Genomic DNA, 26,931 nt, shown 5'->3' on the forward strand with positions numbered 1-26,931 from the left:
GCCTTACAACACGAATGGGCAGTCTGTGCTCTGAATATCTGAAGCAGTAGTAGGCCGTCCAGTGTCTACACAACTGAGATGATGAAGCCAGGCATCTTCGAGTTCTACTGTTCTTCAAAAGGAAATATTTCTTCTAACCTGTTTTTTCCCAAATTGTGTTTTAAATTTACAGTTTATCAGCCATGTAAACACTATTAAAAAAGGAGTGTCAGAAGTCACTGTCAAATGTTCGGGCATGTTAGAATTACATACCTGGAAACAGAAGAATTGAATTGCTTCGCACCTCTTAAAATAACCATCACTCCGCAGATTGGATTTTTTTCCACCCTGTAACCATTCCATAATTCAGGCCGATTGCAGGTCACCTCTCTTTATTTGTCCCCTCCCTTGCAAGTTTGTTCTTATCCAAGTATCAACACTCACAAGCTCTTATGACCAAATTATTTGACAATAAGAAGCATGTAAATGTGAAACTCACGACAGCACAATTTCCTGCAGTTTCTCTTTGACATCCTCCATAAGGAGGATCATTTCTCCACTATGATTTCTTTTAGATTACATTTGTATGACAATTCATGGTGTATGGCAACTTTAAAATTACACATAATTGTGTTTAAATTCAGTGTTTTAAAAAAACTCCTTTCCTGCCTTTTTTGTTCTTTCTTTTTTAACTAAAGTTAAATTCCAGTCTTTCTGTTTATTCTGTGATCATGTGGTTGAATCTCAGAAGTAAATACTTATACAGTCCTCATACTAATTTGGGTTCCTCCTAATACTAGAATTGTGCTTAGAAAAGCAAAGTGTTCTGGGGTTAACCAGCAAAATATACAGAAAGCAATTTCTTATAGAAAAATACTGTCTTAGGTATCACAGTCTGCGTGAATGTTACGTGGTAGTTCCTCTGTAATTGCTGGGGTACCACCTTTGGTACCACCCCTGGCCTTCTGGGCTTTCTGTGGCCTCTAGGCCTCTTCTCAGGGAGCTGTGGGGAAGAGTGCCTACCTCTGGAAGATAGGGGATGGTATTGGTATTGGTACTGGTATTGGTGAGAGCCAGTAGACTGGATGTGACGGGGAGTGGCAGTAGAGAAGAAACCCTCACCTGCAAGCCTTGGAAAGCAGGTGAAATGGCTTTGATCTGGGAAGAACCCTGCAGCTCTCAGTCCCAGGGACAGTGACTTTAGCCATTCAAAAGGCAACCTGAGTGAGTGGTCCATAGTGTAGAAATGGACTGCGGGTTTATGCTGGTCAGTTCACACCACTGCATCTTCCACTATACTAAAAGCCTCTTCATCAGCTATGATACCCAGAGTTCACATAGTGGCCTGCATATAGAACTGTTGATAGAATGATATGAGCAATGATTCAGTAGAAATTCCCTGAAAAACTGGGAAAAGTTTATAACCTTTAGGGATTTTTTAAAAAACTTTATTGAAGTATAGTTGACTTACAGTGTTCTGTTAATTTCTGCTGTACAATGAAGTGATCAGTTATATATATTCTTTTTCATATTCTTTTCCATTATGGTTTATCACAGGATGTTGAATATAGTTCCCTGTGCTATACAGTAGGACCTTGTTTATCCATCCTATATATAATAGTCTGCCTCTGCTAATCCCAAACTCCCAATCCTTCCCTCCCCCTTGGCAGCCACAAGTCTGTTCTCTATGTCTGTGAGTCTGTTTCTGTTTCATAAATAAGTTCATTTGTGTCATATTTTAGATTCCACATATAAGTGATATCATATGATATTTATCTTTGTGACTTACTTCCCTTAGTATGATAATCTCTAGGTCCATCCATGTTACTGCAAATGGCATTATTTCATTCTTTTTTTATGGCTGAGTAATATTCCAGTGTGTGTATATGTGTGTGTGTGTGTACGTACACAACATTTTCTTTATCCATTCACCTGTAGATGGACAGCTTTAGTTTACTAATCTGTAATCTCATTTGTCCCTAAAATAGATACGTTCTTACAATTGGAGCTTTAAAATGGCACAATTTAGGACTCTTCTCTAAAGGTACTTGTGCCAAGAAATAAGCATTGGTTCCCCACTACCTACCAAATTAAATTAAGCTGCTGCTTTTAAAGCCTTGAACAGTCTGGCTGCAACCATCTTTCTAGCATCTACCCCCATGACTCCCCTACCCATAGCCTGCATTTGCCCAAACTCATCTTTCATCAGATGTTGTAATTCCCCACTTTTGCTTGGAATGCCTCCTTTGAGGACCATCTCCAATGCCACCTTCCAGCCCATTCCTTCAACAAACTCTGTGTGCTCCCTCTTAAAGTCTTAAGGTCATTGAGTACCTGTAACCTCAACATTAGAGGTCAAGGTCCTTGAGGACTGGAAATGACCATGCAAGTTTGACTTGACTTCATTTGTTAATCTTGATTACTCCTTTGGGGGAGTTTATTGGGCAGAATTTTTGAACTAACTCCTTTAGTATTTCTGTGTCTCAAAGGTTAACACTTAGAGTTGTTTTGTACTTTTGCTAGTTTTTCCATGTGTGTTTCTCTGGTCTCTCAAAACTAAATTCCTTGGTCCTTTAAGAGTAAAATCATATTCCTCAATAAGTAGTTGTTGGTTTATTGGTTTTTCATTGATTAATAAACAAAGCGACATCCCTCTGTGCCACCTAAAGATGGGTGTTTCTTTAGCCTGTAACCACAGAAATTAGATAGGAAATCTATCTTTTCAGATTCTTACCTTCTCCTCAAGCTTTTCTTAATTTAAATCTTGCATTTTTACATAGTCACACATGTAATTTCAGTACTTAAAGAAAAAACTTTTTGTCCATTCAAGTAGAGGAGGTAATACAAACAAATGTGTGAAAATACCTGCATGGAGACACAGAGAAACTGTTTATATCCTCTGATACTACAGCTTTATAGAACTTTCTATTTTGATCACCCTAATGAGAAAACTGACCCCTTCAGAATGGGTTTCATATGTACCTTTCTTCCTTGTTTTTCACAATAAAGGCTTTTCAGTGCCTCCTTGTCCTTCTCTGTCTGGAATGCCAAATTCTAACTTCAGCTCTATTCTAGGCCTTCAGCCTTCGGTATGTCTCGCTGCCAGTTTCAGTATCAGACTCCCTGGGAGCCAGTGACATTTTGTCCTGCACACCATTCCTGCCTGCGCTCCAAGTGCCTCTCCCCCTTCCTTCATTCATGATTCCCACGTAGAAGCCAGATCTTATGGTACGAAGCTGCATATGTCAGGCAGCTTGTTTGGGTAAAATTTGATGAGCACGTTACCCTAAAGGAAATCACTGGTGTTAGAAACTAGAAGTGAAACCAAACACCCAGCTCTGGGTCGTCAATTAGCAGCTACAAAGAAATCTTTCAAACCAATACGATGATTTCGTATTTCTGCCATTTCTTTCTTGTTTCAATTGACTGAATCTTTGTCTGCATCCATAGGCACATTTGGAGTTTTATATTTTTCCCTAAGGCACTCAAAAGCAAGATGATAAGTTACAGGGTAATTATGATTTCGTTGAATAAAGCAACTGTAAACAGTCCAGTTAGACTTTAGCGTGCTTTGCATTCCAGTTTTCAACACAGATAGAGTTGCAGTTAATTTCTATGAAAATTATTTTCACAAATACCACTCTTAAAGTACCAGCTCTGTTCTGAGTATCATGTATTTCTATGTTATCATCTAATTATTTCTCTAAAATTTACTTTTTAAATAAAAATATGGGTACCTAAATCTTAATCAAGGGCTATTTGGTATGTAGATTTTTACTACATTGAAATTTCCTATTGAAAGATAGAGGAAAATAGTCTTCATTCTTCCATGATTTTTTGATGAAGAAGCACTAAATCAACTCAGTACATTGATCTTAATATCTGATCGATTATCTCTATGGAAGGTGTCACTTTTAACATTGTTCTGCAAGTTTCTTAATAAAAATCTGATTTAAAGGTAACGTTACTTTTTAAAAAGGACTCCTGGGTTTTGAAGGCAGGTTGTGAACAGGGAACATTGGTATCTTTAACTGCAGTTTGCTGCAGCCGTATAAGATTCTTAAAAAGGTTTGATATCGTATGAATCAGTAAAACTTGAGGGCATGTATCAGATGAAAGCCCAGCCACATGGTTTAACAAGGATTTTTAATATATCTGCTGATACTCTTAAAAATCCATCTGCCGGAATAATGATTGCTGGCTTATTTCTTTTTCTATAAAAGAAAGGTGATGAAAATGTCTTTTGACAGCTTCCTCTGAGTGTGGAGAAGGGCACGGATAGCATGCTTTCAGCACTCGGCACAAGCCACAGAAGCCTTCTGTGTCTAGGTCTGCGGGAGTTGAAATCTTCCTGCTGGTTCTAACTCCTTTTCCTCTTCAAGGAATTGGTTTGAAAGCTATTTGTCTTTGAGACTCATTTAAAATTTGAATTAAAAGTTTCTGACATAACTCCAAGCAGTGAGAAGAAGTAGGAAGCCCAGTTGAGGACCGTGGGAATTCCCGGCAAGAAGCTCAGCTGAAACCATGTTTCTGAACTGCAGATCTTTATTTTTGCATTTGTGACTTGGGGCAGGTGAAGTAGACAGTGTTCTAAGTTCACTTTCACAGAGTTAAATAATACTGTGGTAACTGAAGCTATGAAGCTGCTGTTCATGCCAGGAATGTGAAAGATGCCTATAAAAACAGCACAGAGCTACTACCAACTTCAGCATATTTTTGTTGTATTAGAAAAATGCAGTTGAAGTTTGGGATTTTAAATTCCTTTCAAATGTTAATGTTCCAAAGCATTATTATCTCACAGTTGCCATTAAGCTCTTCAAGCCTTCTGTTTGTGTAGGTAGAGCGATTTCTGCTGATGTGTTGGAAATATGTAACCCTGTGTTTTGCAGCCTCACTTTCCTCCTTAGGAAGCCCTGATTTCCCAAAGGGAAATACTGCCTTCAGCATGAGGTTTGGGCTTTGGTAACATATGCAGTTCTGCAGTGAGATCAGTTCCAGGAAAGACGGGGCTTACTGCGAAAACAGAGCTGGAATGATTTTGTGATTATTGTGTAAAAACAATATTCTAATAGGAAAGATATTTAATAGTCAGCTGCTGAAGATGACAGAAAATATGGTTATGTTGCTGAGTGTATTAATATCAAGAGCTCAAAGAGGAGTACCTGGAAGATATAATCTGGGAAGGGCATGACTGGGTGCTCCTGGGAGCATCCCTCCAGGTGCAGCTGTGTACTCCTGGCTCCTACAGCAACTGTGGCAAAGGACGGTGATGGCTACAAGCAGGCGCGCTGGCAAAAGTCTTAGTCATGGGAGGATGAAAGACATTGTTGCATCCTAATTAGCAGAAATATCAAGTATCCCTTAAAAGACAAGTTGGTGATGGACTTTGAGTTAGAGAATCATCTAATTTTAGAGCTTAGAGATCTGTCCAGACCAGACATTTTGCAGCTAGAAATACTGTTGGCTTAGAAGGGTGTGATGACATGTCACAGTCCGTTCAAGATGATTGAGGCTTAGATCCAAGTTCCGACAGTCTGGTTCTCTATCCTTCCCGCTCCCTCCCTGGTCCTCACTGATATTAGTTTGAGAGAATAAGCTTTTTAAAAAGTTGTTTGCCTGTAATGATTTCTGTAATTAAAGGTATAATGGCATAGATGTGTCCAGTGAATAGACGTTGTCGTTCTTTTCTTCTGACCCTTCATCGGTACCAAGTAAGATTGTAGAAAAGTAGTAACTGAAGACCTCAGTGACATAGGCTTTTCTGTGTAAGGGCTGCTGTTTGTTTTATTTGGCCTGGGAGAAAATCAGATGGGCAATTTGAGTAGTGGTTCGTGGCTGAACCCAAAATAGCTTGATATCTTCTCCACAGATTGTGTCCCAGTTCTGGGAGAGTACTGTGAAATCTTGACAGCAGTAATATATTTTTTTTTCAAGGAATATAGAATGTTATTTATTTTAATTTTTATTGGAGTATAGTTGACTTACAATGTTGTGTTAGTTACAGGTGTACAACAAAGTGAATAGTAATATATTATTGAGAAAGGCTGTGCTTATTATATTTACATATATACACTATATATGTAAAATAAAGTTATTATGAGTATATATACTAAAATATAAAACCATGACCTTGGAGCAGATTAATGAGCTATCTGTCTAGCCCAGGATTGTTCTATGAGGAGGAAACGTATGGCTGACACTCCTCCTGTCATTCTGAAAGGTTCGTATTTTCTCTTGCAGTTTCCTTTGTGACTCCTTAGAAAATCATAATCTAGCAAATTTTCTAAACTCTCTTTGAACCCTAAAATTTTATGATCCCTAGAAGCAGCATAGAGAAGAAGAAAGAAAATTTTTAACTGGAGTTCAGAACAGAGTGTAAATTCTACTTTTGTTACTTTTGTTAGCTGAATGACTTTCTGAGCCTGTTCCCAAGTCTCTAAAATAGGATGATGATAATTAAAAATACTTACCTCTGTGGGGTTCAAAATGTTTAAAATAGATATGCAAGCTTTAATAGATTTTATACAAATGTAGGTGTTTTCATTTCTTAAATTTCTTGGCATAATGCAGTCCATAAACTTATAAAGTAATATTTCCTTTCCCTTTTGTCATCTGAAATTTTCCTTTTAAAAATGTCAGTTTATCCTGATATTCTTCTCCTGAGGTCCTGGGATCTGGTAAAAATGAGATGATTTGTCTTCTCATGCTTTTCATGATTTCATACACGGAAATCATACATCCTCAGATCTTTTGAGTCTGGAGATTCATTTTTGAGTTCTGCCTTTATACAGTGTCCCAGCTGTTCCTTTTAGATTCCTGTCCCCAAGTTTTTCAGCTCCATTATGTCACTTTTGATATATAACAACTGAAACCATCCTTAGGACTATAGGCACAGGCATAGCATGGCACTGTACAAAGACAGAATCTGTTCCCTTTTTCTACTCATTTCCTGATTATTTCCAGAATCTTGCTGACCTTCATAACTGCATAGCACCTTGAGCTGATAGACTTAGAGCATAGCCCATCATAGTTCATCTCTTGGTGAACACAACATCCTACAATTTGGAATGCTTTTACTTTGGTGTGATATCTAATAGTTTGCCTTTTGAAGCTTATTTTTCACTTTACTGAAGACTGATTTCCAGAGTGGCTCTTGTTTTGGTTAGATTTTTGTTTGTTTGTTTTATTTTGTTCTGTTTTTAATGTATTCATACCCCATCAATTTTTAAAAGAATATGTAGCAACTCTTCCAGGAATACCTCATATTTGGGACTTTGGTAACATTAGAATTTTATCATTTACCATCCCTTGTTGTGGTTCAACTGCTACACAACCTGTAGACCTCCATTCATTAATCGGATGTTTATTGAAGCCCACACTATGGCAGGCACTGCAGTAAAGGATTGGATACAGAGGGGACCAAGATCGATTAAAGTGCAGACTCTCTTGAAACCTACATTCCAGCGAGGGGGGCAGTAAACCACAAACCAACATATGAGTTAACAGTAAAACACCAGACATAAAACTAGATGAGGTGGTAGAGTAACTGGAGGGTGACTTCAGATGGCATGGTCAGGAAGGACCTCTCTGAGGAAGTGACGTCCAAGCCTTGATCTGAATAGCAAGAACATGGAGTAACAAGGAAGCCAGTGTGAAAGGAGCTTCCAGGGAGAGGTGGACAGAGACCTGGTCACAGGACACTGCAGGCCAGGGAAGGAGTTTGGATTTTGTAGTGGTTTCATAGGAACCACTGTGGAATCCTTAGCAAGGGGCAGTACATGAATAACGGCAGCCTTGGCATAATTCGATGAAAGTGGGATCTGTGTAAAATGTAGGCCCACATCATTGCGAGATTAATGAAATGACCCCAAAATCTCTACACCTCTCAATGAGGAACATTCTAATTTGTGGCTGGCTAGACTTTCAGGACAATGGCAGTGATTCCTGAATTTTCAAGTTAGTTGGTACCCATTTTGTCTAATTAAGGAACAGAATACAGAATTTCAAGGAGGGAGTGGTCACCAGAGCCAAATACTATTCAGAGGTTGAGTTAGATGAAGAAAGAAAAGTGACTGTTAGATTCAGTAACAGAGAAGCTGTTGATGGCCTCGACCAGAACAGGGTAAGATTGGAAGACAACAGAACTGATTTGAATGGTAGATGAAACAATGGAAATAGACAGTTTTGTCAAGTTTTGCTGTGTATAGGAGGAGATAAATAGCATAATAGCTAATGGATCACGTGGAGTTAAGGAAGCCTTTTATCTTATTTTGTCAAAGTCACATGATACTAGAGCATGTTTGCACATGTTAAGAACAGTCCATATGGAAAGAAATTGACATTGCAAGAGAGAGTGAGGATAGTTGCAGGAATGACATCAACGAGAACGGGAGGGGAGACGTGATCCAGAGAAGAGGTGGCGGGTCGACCTTTGATGGGAATCAGAACATGGCAGCCTTGTTCAGGTTATGCCTGAGTGTGGTTTCCTGCTCTACAAGAACCACTGATGATGTTCTTAGTAGCAAAAATTAATGTCAAGGTATCCTTTTCCTGATGTCTCTTTAAGCACTAGATATTTGAGGAATGGAAGTTGAAAATACCCAAATGGACGTAACCAGAGGCAATAGCAAGAAATCTTTAGCATAGTTCACAAAGTCAGTAAGATAATTCTTAAAAATTCTCAGAGGCTCCTTTGACTCTAGAGGGTGGCATACGATATTATACCTAGATGATCATATAACATACCATTTATTGGAAATCTTAATGTGATCCACCCTTTCTTCATTGTTTATTGAAAAAATTAGTCAGCTTATTTGATGCTCATGGGGCTCTGAAATGCATAGGGAAGGTGTGAAAAGCCCAGGACATACAGGTAGCAAGTTGTGCAGTTAGGATTCTAATCAAAATTTTTTTTAACTTTAGCACTCAAGTTTTTATTTAATTTTTTAAAATTTATTTATTTACTTATTTATGTATTTTTGGCTGCGTTGGGTCTTCGTTGCTGCATGCAGGCTTTCTCTAGTTGCGGCGAGTGGGGGCTACTCTTCATTGCGGCGTGTGGGCTTCTCATTGTGGTGGCTTTTCTTGTTGTGGAGCACGGGCTCTAGGCGCGTGGGCTTCAGTAGTTGTGGCATGCAGGCTCAGTAGTTGTGGCTCGCGGACTCTAGAGCGCAGGTTCAGTAGTTGTGGCACATGGGCTTAGTTGCTCCACAGCATGTGGGATCTTCCCGGACCAGGGCTCGAACCTGTGTCCCCTGCATTGGCAGGCGGATTCCCAACCACTGCACCACCAGGGAAGTCCCTCCCATATTTTATATTTATTTTTTAAACTTAAAAGAACTATAAGAAAATAAGACAAAAGCACACAATAAATGTTGCACACAGTCTCACTTATGAGTTTGCAAATCTAAACCAGCACTGTAAAGAAGACTTTGTAAACATTACCAAGTAGGACTTAGTCTAAGAATGCAAAGATGATTCAACATTAGGTAATCAATGATTATGACTGATCATATTAATCAGAGAAGGAAACCATTTTTATTATCTCCATGGTGGTTGGAAAGGTAGTTGGTACATATTTTTTGTATACCATATACATGTATATATGGTATAACAAAGGCATTACTTTCTGCATTGATTTCGCCCTAAAAAACCAGAGACATAACTGAAAATTTATTAGCACTCATGAGTAGTAACTCTGTAACAATAGAAGTAAATGTTTAAAAATCAATAATTTTCAGTAATCTAGATGAAATGGATAAATACCTAGAAAGACATAAACTACTTAAATAGAAATTCTGAATAGACCTATAAAACAAGAGATTGAATTAGTAATTGCAATACAAATTTCCACAAAGAAAAGCCCAGGCCCAAATAACTTAATGGTGAATTCTACCAAATATTTAAAGAAAAACTAACACCAATCCTTTAAAAACGCTTCCAAAAAGCATAAGAGAGGGGAACACTTTACAACTCATTCTGTGAGGCCAATATTACCCTGCTAACAAAACCAGGGACTTCCCTGGCGGTCCATTGGTTAAGACTCCATGCTTCCAATGCAGGCGGCATGGGCTCGATCCCTGGTTAGGGAACTAAGATCCCACATGTGGCACAGAGTGGCCCAAAACAAACAAACAAACAAAGACATCACAAGAAAACTATAGACCAGTATCTCTTATGAATATAGACGTAAAAATCCTCAACAAAATACTAGCAGAATAAATCCAGCAACATATAAAAAGGATTATGCACCATGATCCAATAGGATTAATGCAAGGTTGTCTTAACATATGAAAATCAATCAGTGTTATACACCATATTAATAGAATAAAGGACAAAAGCCACATGACACTGTCAGTGGATATTTAAAGAAGCATTTGACAAAATTCAATACCCTTTCATGATTAAAAACACTAAAACTAGGAATAGAAGGAAACTTCCTCAGTGTGATCATAATGCTATCTATGAAAAACCCATAGCTTTTACCATACTTAGCAGTGAATAGATGCTTCCCCACTAAGACAAGGAACGGGACAGGATGTCCACTCCTGGCACTTCTATTCAACATTTTACTAGAGGTTCTGGCCAGGGCAATTGGGCAAGAAAAAGAAATGAGGCATTCAGCTTAGAAAGAAAGAAGTAAAACTATCTCTGTTTGCAGAGCCATGATCTTGTATGTAGAAATCCTAAGGAACCAACAAAAAACTAGTACGACTAATAAGTCAGTTAAGCAGGGTTGGTGGATACAAGATCAGTACCCCAAAATCCACCTTATTAACATTAATTAACTATCCAAAAATAAAGAGTACAATTCCACTTAAAGTAGCATTAAAGAGAATACAATAGGAATAAATTTAACAAAGAAGTGTAAGACTTATATACTAAAAACTTTAAAATATCACTGGAGGAACTTAAGTGGAAAGCTATCTCATGTTCGTGGATTGGAAAACTTTATGTTGTTAAGATAGCAGTACTCCCCAGATTAATCTCTAGATTCAATTCAGTCCCTGTCAAAATCTCACCTACTTTTTTTTTCCCCACAAAGAACATTCTGTGGTTTTTTTTCTTTTTATTTTTTTAATTGGGGTATAGTTGCTTTACAATGTTGTGTTAGTGTCTGCTGTACAACAAAGTGAATCAGCTATATGTATACATATATCCCCTCCTTCTTGGACCTCCCTCCCACCCCACCCCCCATCCCAGCCATCTAGGTCACCACAGAGCAGCAAGCTGAGCTCCCTGTGCTATACCGCACGTTCCCACTAGCTATGTTTTACACATGGTAGTGTATATATGTCAATTCCTATCTCCCAATTCCCCCCATTCGCCCCTTCCCTCCCACCCCGTGTCCGTGTTGAATCTAGAAAAATGGTACAGATGAACCTATTTGCAGGGCAGGAATAGAGATGCAGACGTAGTCAACTACCTTTTTACACAAATTGACAAGCTGATTCTGAGATTAATAGGTAAATTCGTGGGACCCAGAATAGCTGAAACAATCTTCAGATGGAAGAACAAAGTTCCAGGACTTCTACTTTTGATTTCAAAACTGACTACAGACCTGCAGTAATCAAGACAGTGTTACTGGCCCAAGGATAGGTGTATAGATGGAATAGAACTGAGAGTCCAGAAATAAACCCATATATTTATAGTTAATTGATTTTAACAAGAGTGCCAAGATAATTAAATGGTGCTGGGATAACTGAATGGTCACATGCAAAATAATGAAGTTTGGATCCAAACCTCACACCATATAGAAGAAATAACTGAAAATGGATCATTGACCTTAATGTAAGAACTAAACTATACAACTTTTAGAAGAAATGTATGTGAAATCATCATGCATTTGGATTAAGCAGTGGTTTCTTAGATGTGACGAAAGCCAAGTAACAAAAGAAAAAATGGATAAATTTTTCATCAAAATGAAAAAGTTTTGTGCTTCAAAGGATACCATCAAGAAAAAGACAATCCACAAGAACAGGAGAAGATATTTGCAAATCAGATATCTGATAAGCGACCTGTATCCAAAATGTAGAAAGAACTCTTAATAACTCACCAACAAAAAGGCATTTAACCCACTTTAAAAATCGGCAAAGGATTTGCATAAACATTTCTCCAAAAAAGATATACAAATGGTAAAAAAGCATATGAAAAAGGTGTTCAACATCATTAGCCATTAGGGAAATCAAATCAAAATTTACACACACTAGGATGGCTAGAATCAAAAACACAAGTGTTGGTGAAGATCTGGAGAAACTTGAACCCTCATATATTGCTGGTGGGAGTGTGAAATGGAGCACCTGCTTTGGAAAACAGTCTGGCAGTTCCTCAAAATGTTAAAACACAGTGGTACCATTTTCCACTCCTAGGTATATCCCAAGAGAATTGAAAATTATGTTCACACAAAATCATCTGCATGAATGTTTATAGCAGCATTGCTAATAATAGCCCAGAGTGAAAACAACTCAAATGTTCATCAACTGATGATTCAATCAATAAAGTGTGTTACATTCATACAATGGAATATTATTCAGCCATAAAAAGGAATATGACGTTCTGATATGTGCCACAACATGGATGAACCTGGGAAAGATTTTGCTAAGTGAGTGAAACTAGACACAAAGGCCACGTATTTTATGATTGCATTTATATGAAATGGCCAAAATAAGTAAATCTGTAGAGACAGAAAATAGATTAGTGGTTACCAGGGTCTGGTGGGAGGAGAGAATCAAGAGTGGCTGCTAATATGTATGGGGTTTGTTTGGGGAGGGGGGGGCTAATGAGAATCTTCTGGAATTAGAGAGTGGTGATAGGTGCATGATTCTGTGAATATATTAAAAACCACTGAATTATAAACTTTAAAAAATTGAACTTTATGGTATATGAATTATATTTCAATAAACCTTTATCATTACATAATAAATGACTAAATTTTTTTTGAATTTATTTTTTTATACAGCAGGTTCTTATTAGTTATCTATTTTATACATATTAGTGTATATATGTCAATCCCAATCTACCAGTTCATCCCACCACCCCCGCTTTACCCCCTTGGTGTCCATACGTTTGTTCTCTACATCTCTATTTCTGCCTTGTAAACTGGTTCATCTGTACCATTTTTCTAGATTTCACATATATGTGTTAATATTCGATATTTCTTTTTCTCTTTCTGACTTACTTCAATCTGTATGACAGTCTCTAGGTCCATCCACATCTCTGCAAATGACCCCATTTCATTCCTTTTCATGGCTGAGTAATATTCCATTGTATATATGTACCACATCTTTATCCATTCGTCTGTTGATGGGCATTTAGGTTGCTTCCATGATCTGGCTATTGTAAATAGAGCTGCAATGAACATTGGGGTGCATGTGTCTTTTTGAATTATGGTTTTCTCAGGATATATGCTCAGTAGTGGGATTGCTGGGTCATTCGATAATTCTATTTTAGTTTTTTTGAGGAACCTCCATAGTGTTCTCTATAGTGGCTACTATCAAGTTACATTCCCACCAACAGTGCAAGAGGGTTCCCTTTTCTCCACACCCTCTCCAGCATTTGTTGTTTGTAGATTTTCTATGATTCCCATTCTAACTGCTGTGAGGTGTTACCTCATTGTAGTTTGGATATGCATTTCTCTAATAATTAGTGATGTTGAGCATCTTTTCATGTACCTCTCGGCCATCTGTATGTCTTCTTTTGAGAAATGTCTGTGTAGATCTTCTGCCCATTTATTGATTGCATTGTTTTTGTTTTTAATATTGAGCTGCCTGAGCTGTTTATATACTTTGGAGATTAATCCTTTGTCTGTTGATTCATTTGCAAATATTTTCTCCCATCCTGAGCATTGTCTTTTCATCTTGTTTATAGTTTCCTTTGCTGTCCAAAAGCTTCTAAGTTTCATTAGGTCTCTTTTGTTTATTTTTGTATTTATTTTCATTAGTCTAGGAGGTGCATCAAAAGAGATCTTGCTGTGATTTATGTCAGAGTGTTCTTCCTGTGTTTTCCTCTAAGAGTTTTATTGTGTCTGGTCTTACATTTAGGTCTTGAATCCATTTTGAGTTTATTTTTGTGTATGGTGTTAGGGAGTGTTCTGATTTAATTCTTTTACATGTAGCTGTCCAGTTTTTCCAGCACTACTTATTGAAGAGGCTGTCTTTTCTCCTTTGTATATTCTTGCCTCTCTTATCAAAGATAAGGTGACCATATGTGCATGAGTTTATTCCGAGTTTTCACTCCTGTTCCATTGATGTACGTTTCTGTTTTTCTGCCAGTACCATATTGTCTTGATTACTGTAGCTTTGTAATACAGTCTGAAGTCAGGGAGTCTGATTCCTCTGGCTACGTTTTTTCCCCTCAAGACTGCTTTGGCTCTTCGGGGTCTTTTGTGTCTCCGTACAAATTTTAAGATTTTTTGTTCTAGTTCTGTAAAAAATGCCATTGGTAATTCGATAGGGGTTGCATTGAATCTGTAGATTGCTTTGGGTAGTATAGTCATTTTCACAATATTGATTCTTCCAATCCAAGAACATGGTATATCTCTCCAACTGTTTGTGTCATCTTTGATTTCTTTCATCAGTGTCTTATAGTTTTCTGAGTAGAGGTCTTTTACCTCCTTAGGTGGATTTATTCCTAGGACAGTTTTTTGGAAGAGTTTGAGAAGGATGGGTGTTAGCTCTTCTTTAAATGTTGGATAGAATTCACCTGTGGAGCCATCTGGTACTGGAGTTTTGTTTGTTGGAAGGTTTTTAATCATGGTTTCAATTTCATTACTTGTGATTGATCTGTTCGTGTTTTCTGTTTCTTCCTGGTTCAGTCTTGGAAGGTTATACCTTTCTAAGAGTTTGTTCATGTCTTCCAGGTTGTCCATTTTATTGGCTTAGTATTGCTTGTAGTAGTCTCTTATGATGCTTTGTATTTCTGCGTTGTCTGTTGTAGCTTCTCCTTTTTCTTTTCTAAGTTTATTGATTTGAGTCCTCTCCCTCTTTTTCTTGATGAGTCTGGCTAATGGTTTATCAATTTTGTTTATCTTCTCAAAGAACCAGCTTTTAGTTTTATTGATCTTTGCTATTGTTTTCTTTGTTTCTATTTCATTTATTTCTGCTCTGATCTTTATGATTCTTTCCTTCTACTAACTTTGGGTTTTGTTTGTTCTTCTTTCTCTAGTTCCTTTAGGTGTAAGGTTAGATTGTTTATATGAGATTTTCCTTCCTTCTTGAGGTAGGATCGTATTGCTGTAAACTTCCCTCTTAGAACTGCTTTTGCTGCATCCCATAGGTTTTGGGTCATCATGTTTTCATTGTCATTTGTCTCTAGGTATTTTTTTATTTCCTCTTTGATTTCTTTAGTGATCTCTTGGTTATTTAGTAACGTATTGTTTAGCCTCCATGTGTTTGTGTTTTTTATGTTATTTTTCCCTGTAATTGATTTCTAACCTCATAGCGCTGTGGTCAGAAAAGATACTTGATATGATTTCAGTTTTCTTCAGTTTACTGAGGCTTGATTTGTGACCCAAGATGTGTGTACATTCTCCTAGAGAATGTTACATGTGCACTTGAGAAGAAAGTGTAATCTGCTGTTTTTGGATGGAATGTCCTATAAATATCACTTAAATCTATCTGGTCCATTGTGTCATTTAAAGCTTGTGTTTCCTTATTAATTTTCTGTATGAATTATCTGTCTGTTGGTGTAAGTGAGGTGTTAAAGTCCCCCACTATTACTGTGTTACTGTCGATTTCCTCTTTTATAGCTGTTAGCAGTTGCCTTATGTATTGAGGTGCTCCTATGTTGGGTGCATATATATTTATAATTGTTTTATCCTCTTCTCGAATTGATCCTTTGATCATTAGTAGTGTCCTTCCTTGTCTCTTGTAACATTCTTTATTTTAAAGTCTATTTTATCTGATATGAGTATTGCTACTCCAGCTTTCTTTTCATTTCTATTTGCATGGAATATCTTTTCCATCCCCTCACTTTCAGTCTGTATTTGTCCCTAGGTCCGAAGTGGGTGTCTTATAGACAGCATATATATGGGTTTTGTTTTTGTATCCATTCAGTGAGCCTGTGTCTTTTGGTTGGAGCATTTAATTCGTTCACATTTAAGGTAATTATCGATATGTATATTCCTGCTACCATTTTCTTAAATGTTTTGGGTTAGTTTTTGTAGGTCCTTTTCTTCTCTTGTGTTTTCCACTTAGAGAAGTTCCTTTAGCATTTGTTGTAGAGCTGGTTTGGTGGTGCTGAATTCTCTTAGCTTTTGCTTGTCTGTAAAGCTTTTGATTTCTCTGTTGAACCTGAATGAGATCCTTGCTGGGTAGAGTAATCTTGGTTGTAGGTTCTTCCCTTTCATCACTTTAAATATATCATGCCACTCCCTTCTGGCTTGTAGAATTTCTGCTGAGAAATCAGCTGTTAATGTTATGGGAGTTCCCTTATATGTTATTTGTTGTTTTTCCCTTGTTGCTTTTAAGACTTTTTCTTTGTCTTTAATTTTTGTCAATTTGATTACTATGTGTCTCGTTGTATTTCTCCTTGGCTTTATCCTGCCTGGGACTCTGCACTTCCTGGACTTGGGTGGCTATTTCCTTTCCCATGTTAGTGATGTTTTCAACTATCATCTCTTCATATATTTTCTCTGGTCCTTTGTCTCTCTCTTCTCCTTCTGGGACCCCTATAATGTGAATGTTGGTGCATTTAATATTGTCCCAGAGGTCTCTTAGGCTGTCTTCATTTCTTTTCATTATTTTTCCTTTTTCTGTTCTGCGGCAGTGTATTCCACCATTCTGTCTTCCAGGTCACTTGTCCATTCTTCTGCCTCAGTTATTCTGCTATTGATTCCTTCTAGTGTATCTTTCATTTCAGTTATTGTATTGTTCATCTCTCTTTGTTTGTTCTTTAATTCTTCTAGGTCTTTGTTAAACCTTTCTTTCATTTTCTCCATCTTTGCCTCCATTCTTTTTCCGAGGTCCTGGATCATCTTTACTGTCATTATTCTGAACTATTTTTCTGGAAGGTTGTTTATCTCCACTTCGTTTAATTGTTTTTCTGGGGTTTTATCTTGTTCCTTCATCTGGTACGTAGCCCTCTGTCTTTTCATTTTGTCTGTCTTTCTGTCAGTGTGGTTTTCTTTCCACAGGCTGCTGGATTGTAGTTCTTCTTGCTTCTGCTGTCTGCCCTCTGGTGGATGAGGCTATCTCAATAAATGACTAAATTTTTAAGATCTAGTTTCTTCATGCCATGAATGAAGATCTAATTTCTTCATGCCAGTATAATTCGAAATTATAATGGAAAGAACGAATGCATTACAGAATTTAAGAAAATTTTGAGAAAAAGGAGAGGAGAAATTATTCTACAGATAGTAATACATATTATATATGTATTTAAATAATGAAGACTGTGAACCTATCATGGGGACAGGACCTGCCTCCCCCGCAAAAAAAAACCTTGAAGACACTTTAAATGCATGTATTTGGAAAGTCAGAGAGAGAGTAAAATTAGTGATTCCTCAGTGGGAAAAGTATAGATTATCTATGAAATTATGGTTTTCAACACCTAGCTAACTTTATCAGTCAGCAATTGTGGTTGAAAATAGCAGAAAATAATTCTGGCAAGTTTAAGCAGAGACAGATTTACAGAAATCACATTGGGCAGCTCTCACAGTCAGTGGGGAACCAAGCTCAGAAGGTGACAGCATCCAAAAGATGTGAAGAAACTAGGAATAGATCCTCCCTTGAGCCACTGGACTAGGATGGTTAGGATGCCGCTGTGCTCCTGAAGCATCTGCTAGATCCCACCGCTGCCACCATGACCAAATTCTAATGATCCCTGCATGTTTCACTCACTCCCTTAAGACTCTGAGACCCGGGCAAGAGCATCCAAAGGCAGAGCCTAGGTCACAGGCCTGCATCTTACCCTGGGTGTTGGGAAAGGGATATCTGCCCACTTTCGGTACTGTGGTGAGAGGCAGGGCCCTGGTGCATCAAGTCAGATAGGAAGGTGTCCAAATGCTGGGGAGCCAAAAATTTCCACTAACATTTGGAATAACTAAAATTAGAACCGTCCTTTATATCATAGGCCAAAATAAATTCCACGTCTATTCAGAATGTAAATGTGAAACTTGAGACCATAAAAGTACTTAAAGAAAATACACATGAATATTTATGTAATCTTGGCTTGGGAAAGTTGCTAAGCATGATATAAAACCAGAAGGCCATTAAAAATGTCAGTAGCGAATATTTAATGATCCAGAAAGGGAACCATGGTCTGTTAAATTTTTAAAAAAATAGAATGTTATATGCCAGAATATTAACAGTGGTTTTCTCTGGATGATGAGACCAGAGATGATTTTTCATTTCTTCCTTCACGCTCTGTATTCGAGTTTGGTGGGGTTTTTTTGTTTGTTTCAAAAGCTGTTACTGCTTTTTAAATTTGGAAGATTCGCTTGCTGGATTTGTACGAACACATAGATACCGGTGTCTCCATAAGTAAATTTTATGCTAACCACTACAAAAGTGAAAATAACTCTTTAAAGAGCAGGTAATGAGACACTTGTGTGTAGACACCCCCATCTGTATAAAAATCATGTTGAATGGCTTTTGGTATTGGCTCCATCTGGTGGCACTTCAAAAGGAGGACCTGAATAATTGGATGATGACTGTAAGAATGCCCCCCAAGATCATGATGCTTCTCTCACCTCCTCCGGTGTTTTTTGTTTTGGTTTGTTTTATTTTGTCTTGTTTTTAAGAGAACCCATCTGCTTGACTACAGAAGTACCAGTTTGTACTTAGGGTATTGGCATCTAAAGGAAGCATCCACAGATATAAGGATTCTGGAGGTGATGTTTATTGTGGCCTATATTTCATCACTTTATACTCTTGCCTACAAATAATGAGTTGCCCCACCATTTCCTGTTGTAGCTGCCTTTAGATTCTTAATATCTGGTTCCCTCTTTCCTGGGATTCCTATCTCAGTAAAGGATGCTCAACATCTGTTTGACATAAGAGACCAAGTGGGCTCTTCCTGTGTAAAGGTGAGTCGCCCAAACAGAATGAAAGGCTCCTCACAGAAACCTTGATACCAAAGGATGGAGGAGAACGCTTTATGTTCAGAAAGGCATATCGTTGACACGTTACAGAAACAGACCAAGAGATCTGGAGAAGCAAAGAAAGAAAGAACACAGAAATGGCCATTTGTTCCATTCTCACCACTCGATTGCTTTTCCTACTTGTAAAAGAAAAATAATCATTCTGGCTTGGAATTTCTAAATGCCTTTAGCCTTTGTGAGTCGATATGTATGATCTTCCTGGGATTTTCTAGTTGATATTGTTATGATCTAAGAGTTCTGCATAAAATTTATATATATATATATATATATATATATGAAAGACTTACTAATATCCTTTTTTCTATGACTGTTTCCTCAGGGAACTCATTGAACATGTCTGTTATTTTTATTTCTCAGTCATAAATAGCATGACTCTGAACTTCTGTAAGTTTCAGAGTCTCCATGTCTCCATCCTTCACGTTAATATAGGAACCTCATTGCTCTGGACTGAAATTAAATTGGTATACAACGGTTTTTGGTATTAGTTGGCTTAGTTAAACGGTTTCACCTCAGTCATTTTGCAGGGTGGACATAAAACAGCTTGGGCGGCGTATGCATATTTTTTTGAGCTCCATATTTCATGTAGTTTGCTCATGTTGAAATTTTCTGCTATTTTTCTCTTATGTGTTTTAATGATTTGGAGCCAGTAGCAGCTAGATGGAAGGAAAAATATGTTCCTTTTTTTTCTGATAGAAGCTAAGAAGAGTTGTTCATACACTGATTTCCTTGGTGTTGAAGGATGAAGTTCTGTTCACTGTGGAATCTGGTGATGCTCTGGTGAACAGCGTCGGTACCACAGTGGTTAGGGATGGGGAAGTGGCAGGAGCTGCGTCAAGGCACGTCCCTGCCCACCAGCACCCTCCCCTGGTGGATGAGGAGATGTGGGTGCAATGAGGAGAGGAGCACACACGGCAGGAGGGCTGAGGGCTCTGGGCTCCCAGCTCCCTCCTGCCCAGCAACCCTCAGTCGCACGTGGTACAGTCTGACTCACACTGGTCCTTTTCTTGTCTCTTTCCAGGAGCAGCCTACTGCCAGTTCATGGACATGCTCTTTCCTGGCTGCATTAGTTTGAAGAAAGTAAAATTTCAAGCGAAGTTGGAACATGAGTACATTCACAATTTTAAGCTTCTGCAAGCATCGTTTAAGCGAATGAATGTTGATAAGGTAGGAGACACACTTGTACCTCCATAAAATGCATTGTCTTTGCTTAAAATGGTTTTTATGCAGAGATGCAAAAATCCAAAAATGTGTCAATGGGATATATCTTGACATCACTACAGTAGGTTGGGTCCTGTACTGAGCATAAAGCACCAGCCCTCACTTCCCATATTCGCATGAGGTTTTTATTTTAGGAGATTTCTAAACTTGTAGCCATTAGACTAAAAACGCTAACAGAAATTATGAATGCTGAAATGTTGTTATTCTGTATTAGCATTGCAGATGAGAAATTTTTATGTTTGCCAGATGCCACTGTGGTTCTTTGTGTGTTTTGTTTCTTTAAAGAAATAGCATAGTACGGTAGAAATGGCACGGGTTTGAATCCCAGCACCATGACTTGAGCAAGTTATTTAAATTATTTGAGTCTGAGTTTACCCATCTGTAAAATGGGACTAAAACCCCCTTCCCTGTGGTTATGAAATTAAAGCGAGGACTGCATGTTAACGTGTCCAATATATATACTCAGATTCTCACTCAATGTCCGTAAAATATTCTTTCACCCACTTTGAACTTCATAATTTTATTCTAGAGTGATACAAATGAAGTTAGACTAGAGTCCTTTTTCCCCCATAGAGGTCTATTGCTGAAGCCCCTTCAGGCTCTGCATGTTTCCTGCTATTCCAATACATATTACATTCGTAGTCTTTATTTAGGATATAGCTCTTGGAGAGAACAGGTTGGAAAGAAATGAATTTTGAATAAGGGAAAAGAGAAAAAACAGCAGGGGAGAAATAGAAAGTTTTCTTTTCATAGATAGTAGCAATAAATAGGCTATGGAAATAAAATTTTAAATTTTGGGGCTTCCCTGGTGGTGCAGTGGTTGAGAGTCTGCCTGCCGATGCAAGGGTTCGTGCCCCGGTCCGGGAAGATCCCACATGCCGCGGAACAGCTGGGCCCGTGAGCCATGGCCACTGAGCCTGCGCGTCCGGAGCCTGTGCTCCGCAACAGGAGAGGCCACAGCAGTGAGAGGCCCGCGTACCGCAAAAAAAAAAAAAAAAAAAAATTAAAATTTTGGGTTATAAGAGATAGAGGTTAAAAAGGAAAGAAAAGTTTGCTGAACTGTATATATTTTTTAATTTATGCAATTAATATCTTCCTAAATCAAAGCATTCTTATCAAAATATTAAGAAAATTTTGGCTTCTCATTTTCTCACAATTTTTATTGCAAAACATATATCCTCTTTAACATTTTCATTTTTTGACTCCTTTTCAACTTGATATCCTTTGCTGTGGTTAATTTCCAATTAGCTCCTTCTGTATTTATTCAAAACCAGAGTTATATAGATTCTTCTTCCTATTAGCATCACTTCTCTGTATACTTCTGTATCATTTTTCTATACATGCTTCTAGATCAAAAAGGAAAGAAACACCCATTCATAGGTTTATTGATGGAACTTGCTATGTAACAAAGTTGGGGACTCCATATCTCCGTAGAAGTGTACACTCAAGAGAGTGGGTCAGCCATTGTTAAGAAATTTGAAGATAGGGAATTCCCAGGCAGACCAGTGGTTAGGACTCCCAGCTTTCACTGCCGAGGGCACAGGTTCAATCCTGTGTCAGGGAACTAGGATCCTGCAAGCCACGGTGTGGCCCAAAAAAAGAAAAAAAAAAAAAGAAATTTGAAGATAAAATTCTTGTACTGGAGGAGCACTGACCTTTATGACCTTTGTTGGCCTCTCTAGCTTAATATGCTATGATTCTACCCAAAGATCCTGGTATAGAGACAGTGATCCCTGTTCATGTTTGTCATAGCCTGTGACAGCACGTGGGAGAAGCACACGTACAAATATTTCTTCGCCACCTCAGATTTTGAACTTATGACCCCGGAACTTTCATTTTGATAGGAATTGCTAAGTTAAGTCAACAGAAGTTAAGTGCCTGCTTTGAATGGCTAATGCATCATCATCATCTAAAACTGTTTATAAATGTTCACGTTTGGCAGAGAGCAAAATACAGTAGCATGTTAATTAGAGGGCCTTATGCTCCAAGAAGGCACTTTCTAAAACAATCACAATACCAGCATAAACAAAACTTACAAGTCAGAAAACATGAAAATACTTAAATAGTACAATGAAAAGACCTCGAAAGGGAATACTGATTGGCTCTTTAGGCTGCCCTTTAAAAACACTTAATTTACACCCAGTCTCGATAAGACAGTTACAAAATACAAAAAGAAACCTGTTTAAGACATGTACCCCCCTGGCACATTAACTGTGCTCCAGTGTCACCCATGAATTACTGAGCCCTGTATTGTGGTTAGTTGTTTTTATTTTATGCTTGTCTCTCTACATTGTAAATACACTCCATGAAAGCTCATTTTGTTTCATAGGAACCGTTAGATTAGTGTGAGTTTTCATTGACTTGAGTCTTATTCATTTGTACTCTCTAATAGCTACAGTCCTTTTAAGAACTAGACCAAGTGTTACAAAGAAATAAGGAAAACCTTTCAACCTTGAAACAGCACAACATCCCAGACCCATGTTTTTGGGGGGATGTGCTTTGGCAATAAACATTCTATGAAGAGGATCAGCCCCTTGACAGCTCAGGGTATTCCTTGTTTCGTATGGTTTGTTCAGATGTATTAAATATTCCAGGAGAACCAACTACGACATTTTAATTTTTCTTTAATATAATGAAAAATTATATGAATTCTGGAGTACCACTGGCTAAGACACTGGGGGAGAGGCCAGCAGACATGAATTGCAGATGTAAGGTTATATTTAGGGAACACTTCAGTTGTATTCAATACAAACAAGGCTGAGGGTCGTGACTCACCAGGTGATTTTATATTTCAGGTAATTCCAGTGGAAAAGCTCGTGAAAGGGCGTTTCCAGGACAACCTGGATTTTATTCAGTGGTTTAAGAAGTTCTATGATGCTAACTACGATGGCAAGGAGTATGACCCCGTAGAAGCACGACAAGGGCAAGATGCAATTCCTCCTCCCGACCCCGGCGAACAGATCTTCAACCTGCCCAAGAAGTCTCACCATGCAAACTCCCCGACAGCAGGTACCGTAACAATGAAATCGTAGAGTCACTTTCACAGGCCCTCCTGCGCCGTACTGTGAACCGATTTACACTTTTAAATATGGATCATCATCTATAATCCTTCAGAGGAAATTCATGAAATATCCATCCTGTCTCCTGTGTGGGCAGTGCCAATTTCTATGTGACAACATTCAGCAAGACCTCACTTAGCCAACTTCATCCCAAAGTGAAGTCACTGAGGATAAATACCTAGAACTTTAAAAAATGTTTTAACTATTTTGGAGAAAAATCTTTCTAAAATACATTACAAACATTCTTGCCTAGAGAACAGACTTTACCTAGCAGAATGTGTTCTTGTCCAATGCGGGTCATTATTATAAACATCAGCTGTGATACTACAGAGTTAAAGGATGAAATCCTCAGAAACCATGTGTTTCCATCCTGAACACCAGTGTTCACACTTGTTAAGTCAACAGCCTTAATTCTGTAAGAATGCAAATTCCTTATTTATGCCCAGCTTCCAATGAGAATTATTAGAAATGATTATAACAAGATTAATACTAAACTGTGTGGACATGTGTCTGGAACTCAAGGAAGTGTCGGCTAGAGGTAAACATTGGTGAGTCTTCCATATCCAGGTAATTGAAGCTGGAAGTGAGTCCCCAGTGAGAAGGGTAGAGTCCCTGAGGAACTCGAACATTTAATGTTTGGGTAGAAAAGGAAGGGCTTACATAGGAGCAGGGAAGACACCAGAAAGATTGAAAGAAATGAAGGAATGACGTGTCAGGGAAATAGAAGGAAGGGAGCAGAACGGTCACCAGTGTCTAAATCTGCTGAGGAGTCAAGTACAATGAGGACTGGAAGGATCCTTTGGGGTCACTCAGTGGAATGATGGGTCCAGGAGGGGGCTGAGGAATTGGAGAAAGGAAACTGAGACAGCATAAAAATCCAGCTTCAAAGCCATAGAATAAATAAGCTTGAACAAAATAAACGAAGCACAGATCTTTGGGAATACATACATTTAAGGGGCAAGAGGAAAAAGAGGAAGCTGAGAAAAGGAGGAACATCGGGGAAAAACCAGCTCAACATCAGAGAACAAACAGTAGGACATTTTTAGAAAGAGGGATCACCAACAGCGCTGAGTATTAATTGTTGGAGAGATCAGATAGGATGAAGCCTGAAAATAGGCCAAAGAAAGAAATCTGGCTCCTGGGAGGTGATTAAGAGTTCTTTAGAGAACTGGTCTGTAGAAATGCTGAATCCATACACCTAGATTGCAGCGGGTTATTAACAAGGGCATGACACACAAACGTGAAAGTGATGTGAGAGGAGATTCCACCTTCACCAAATCAGGAGAATAAGTGGAGGAAATAAAAACATTTTGTTGGTGTCAGGGAAAAAGCTGACAGTTGCTTTAGGAAGTAAGACTGGGGAGAGAATGGTCTTGTCCTCGATTTGATTTTGTTTGCTTTTAGGACACGGCGCAAGGAGCAGGTTTGTAAGATGGGAGAAAGGTCCGTGAGAAGGAATAATAGGAAAAAGGAGGGGAAACTGGTGGAACAATGACCCTGAGGCTGGAGGGAAAAACTGGGGTCAAGGGCATCGCAGGAGGTTTGGCGAGGAAAGGGAATGTTTACCTTTTTCAGAACAGAAGTGCTGGGAAGAGTTTGGGTAAAAATGAAGCCACAGGGAGTTTGGGGAACAAACGTTTATTGCAGTTCAAACAGGCCTTCAGCTTTTGTCAGAAAGTGTCATTATTCTAGGACCAGGATAGAGAAGGGGAGTGGTGTGTCTCCTTCAGAGCTGGGGAGACACAGGCAGATGGAGTTGGGGGACAGGAAGGTACGAAAACCAAGAGCAGCTGGTAGCTCTCACCGCAAGCTCTTTTTCTGCAGCTGCTAATGATGTACAGATCCATCTTGAAACTCAGCTGCTACTTTTTCAAGTTTTCAGCAGTGGAACCGGACAGGCCTCAGAACATTTTTCTTCTACAGTCATAACGTGTCCTTAAATTGGCGCCAACCATTCTAACCCCACCCCACCCCCAAACAGAACTGTCATTATGCTACCCTGGCCTCATTTTCAAGGAATTCCCTCATCTGTCTTTCACAAAAGCCACAGAGAAACTTGTGCCATTTTGATAGAAAGAATGTCCATGAACCTGGAAAAGAAATACGTTGTTTCCAGAGCTTAACTTCTCTGGTGACAAAGCTCAGGAAACACATTAAAGTCAGCAGATCATAAATTTGGTTTTTAATGTTCTGGAAGACAGTATTACCAAGGCTTGTGTTCCAGATACCTCGACCACGTTTACCTCATCGGTCTTAATCAAGGAGGAAGGATATTTCCAGAAGTCAAACCAGTCATACGGTTTTTTATGAGACATGTTCTGACTCTTGGACATGGTGGGGTAGTAAAACTATACTGAAAAAATTATAGCAAGGTATACATCACATGTAGAACATTGTTTTAAAAGCTATAATAGGAGAAAGGCTCCTATAAATACAATGAGACCTCAGTTTTTTCTAGAGGTCATGTATCCAACTCTTGGGAAAAGAGCCAAGAAAGTGTAAGCCAAAACGTCTTCTAAAAGTCAGAATAGGTGTTGTAAAATCTGTGCTATAAAATTCATACACTTTACTCTTTCCACAAGGGAGAGTTCCTAGAATACTTACCCAGAGTCTGTTTGCTCTTTCTTTTATATATATTTATTTATTTTTAAAATTGACATCTAATTGACACACCACGTTATATTAGTTTCAGGTGTACAACATAGTGATTTGGCATTTGTACACATTGCAGAATGATCACCACAGTGATTCCAGTTACCATCTGTACCATACAAAGTTAATACGATATTATTGACTAGATTCCCCATGCTGTACTTTACACCCACATGACTTATTTAGTTTATAACTGGAAATTTGTACTTCTCGACCCCCCTTAATTTGCTCTTTCTTGACTTGGATATAATTATAACAAACATGGGGATATGATTTCTCAGCGTGTATCTTATTAGGGCAAGGAGTATACTGATAGCACTACAAAGTGTGAACATCAGTAAAAGAAGAGCCAGAAAATCTTAATGAAACCTTATAAATAGTCCAGCAGCCTGAGATCTCTGTTGCTGAATGAAAGAGCTCCATGTCTCTCAGTAGCCCTCACGATCTGTATGACACCAGCATGCACTAATCGATACACTCAGAGTTCCCTTCTAATTCTTAAGATTTAAATTTTCTATTTATCATCATCTCTCCCATGAACTATTTTACAGTCTCTAAACTAGCCTGTCTGCCTCTGGTCTGAAACCATTCGAGACCATCCTCGTCGTACATAAGTCTAATTGTGTCCATCCAAAATTTAAGACAAATTAAAGTGCTTGATGAGGTGAGGGTCAGCTGTCTGGGAATTCACATATCTATGCCAGTCTGATGCCAGGTCAGTAGCATTCAGCAGTAATTTCTGTGCCCATCTCTAGGCCTTGGCCGTTAATCATCTGTATTAGTGGAAACAAGCAACATCTGGTGTAATCGAAAACAGGAGATGGTCTTTAATTATTTTTTCATTTTGGCTTTGGGATATTTGGTTCATTTTGCAGTGGCTTTATCTCTCTCCAAATATATCCTTAAGCTAATATATTAAAAGTA

General features: G+C 38.4%; 1 protein-coding gene across 2 annotated transcripts in view; it reads left to right on the top strand.

The window, feature by feature from the left end:
* MAPRE2 (microtubule associated protein RP/EB family member 2) overlaps nt 1–26,931 on the top strand; it is a 158,654-nt gene that overhangs the window by 99,282 nt on the left and 32,441 nt on the right. For both annotated transcript variants that reach the window (XM_024764448.1, XM_024764440.1), the window contains 2 exons: nt 20,097–20,242; nt 23,092–23,305. In XM_024764448.1, coding sequence (XP_024620216.1) covers nt 20,097–20,242; nt 23,092–23,305 — 360 coding nt within the window. The remainder of the gene's footprint in view (nt 1–20,096; nt 20,243–23,091; nt 23,306–26,931) is intronic.

Source organism: Neophocaena asiaeorientalis, unplaced genomic scaffold, assembly GCF_003031525.2.
Source record: "Neophocaena asiaeorientalis asiaeorientalis breed wild unplaced genomic scaffold, Neophocaena_asiaeorientalis_V1.1 scaffold210, whole genome shotgun sequence".
Classification (NCBI taxonomy): domain Eukaryota; kingdom Metazoa; phylum Chordata; class Mammalia; order Artiodactyla; family Phocoenidae; genus Neophocaena; species Neophocaena asiaeorientalis.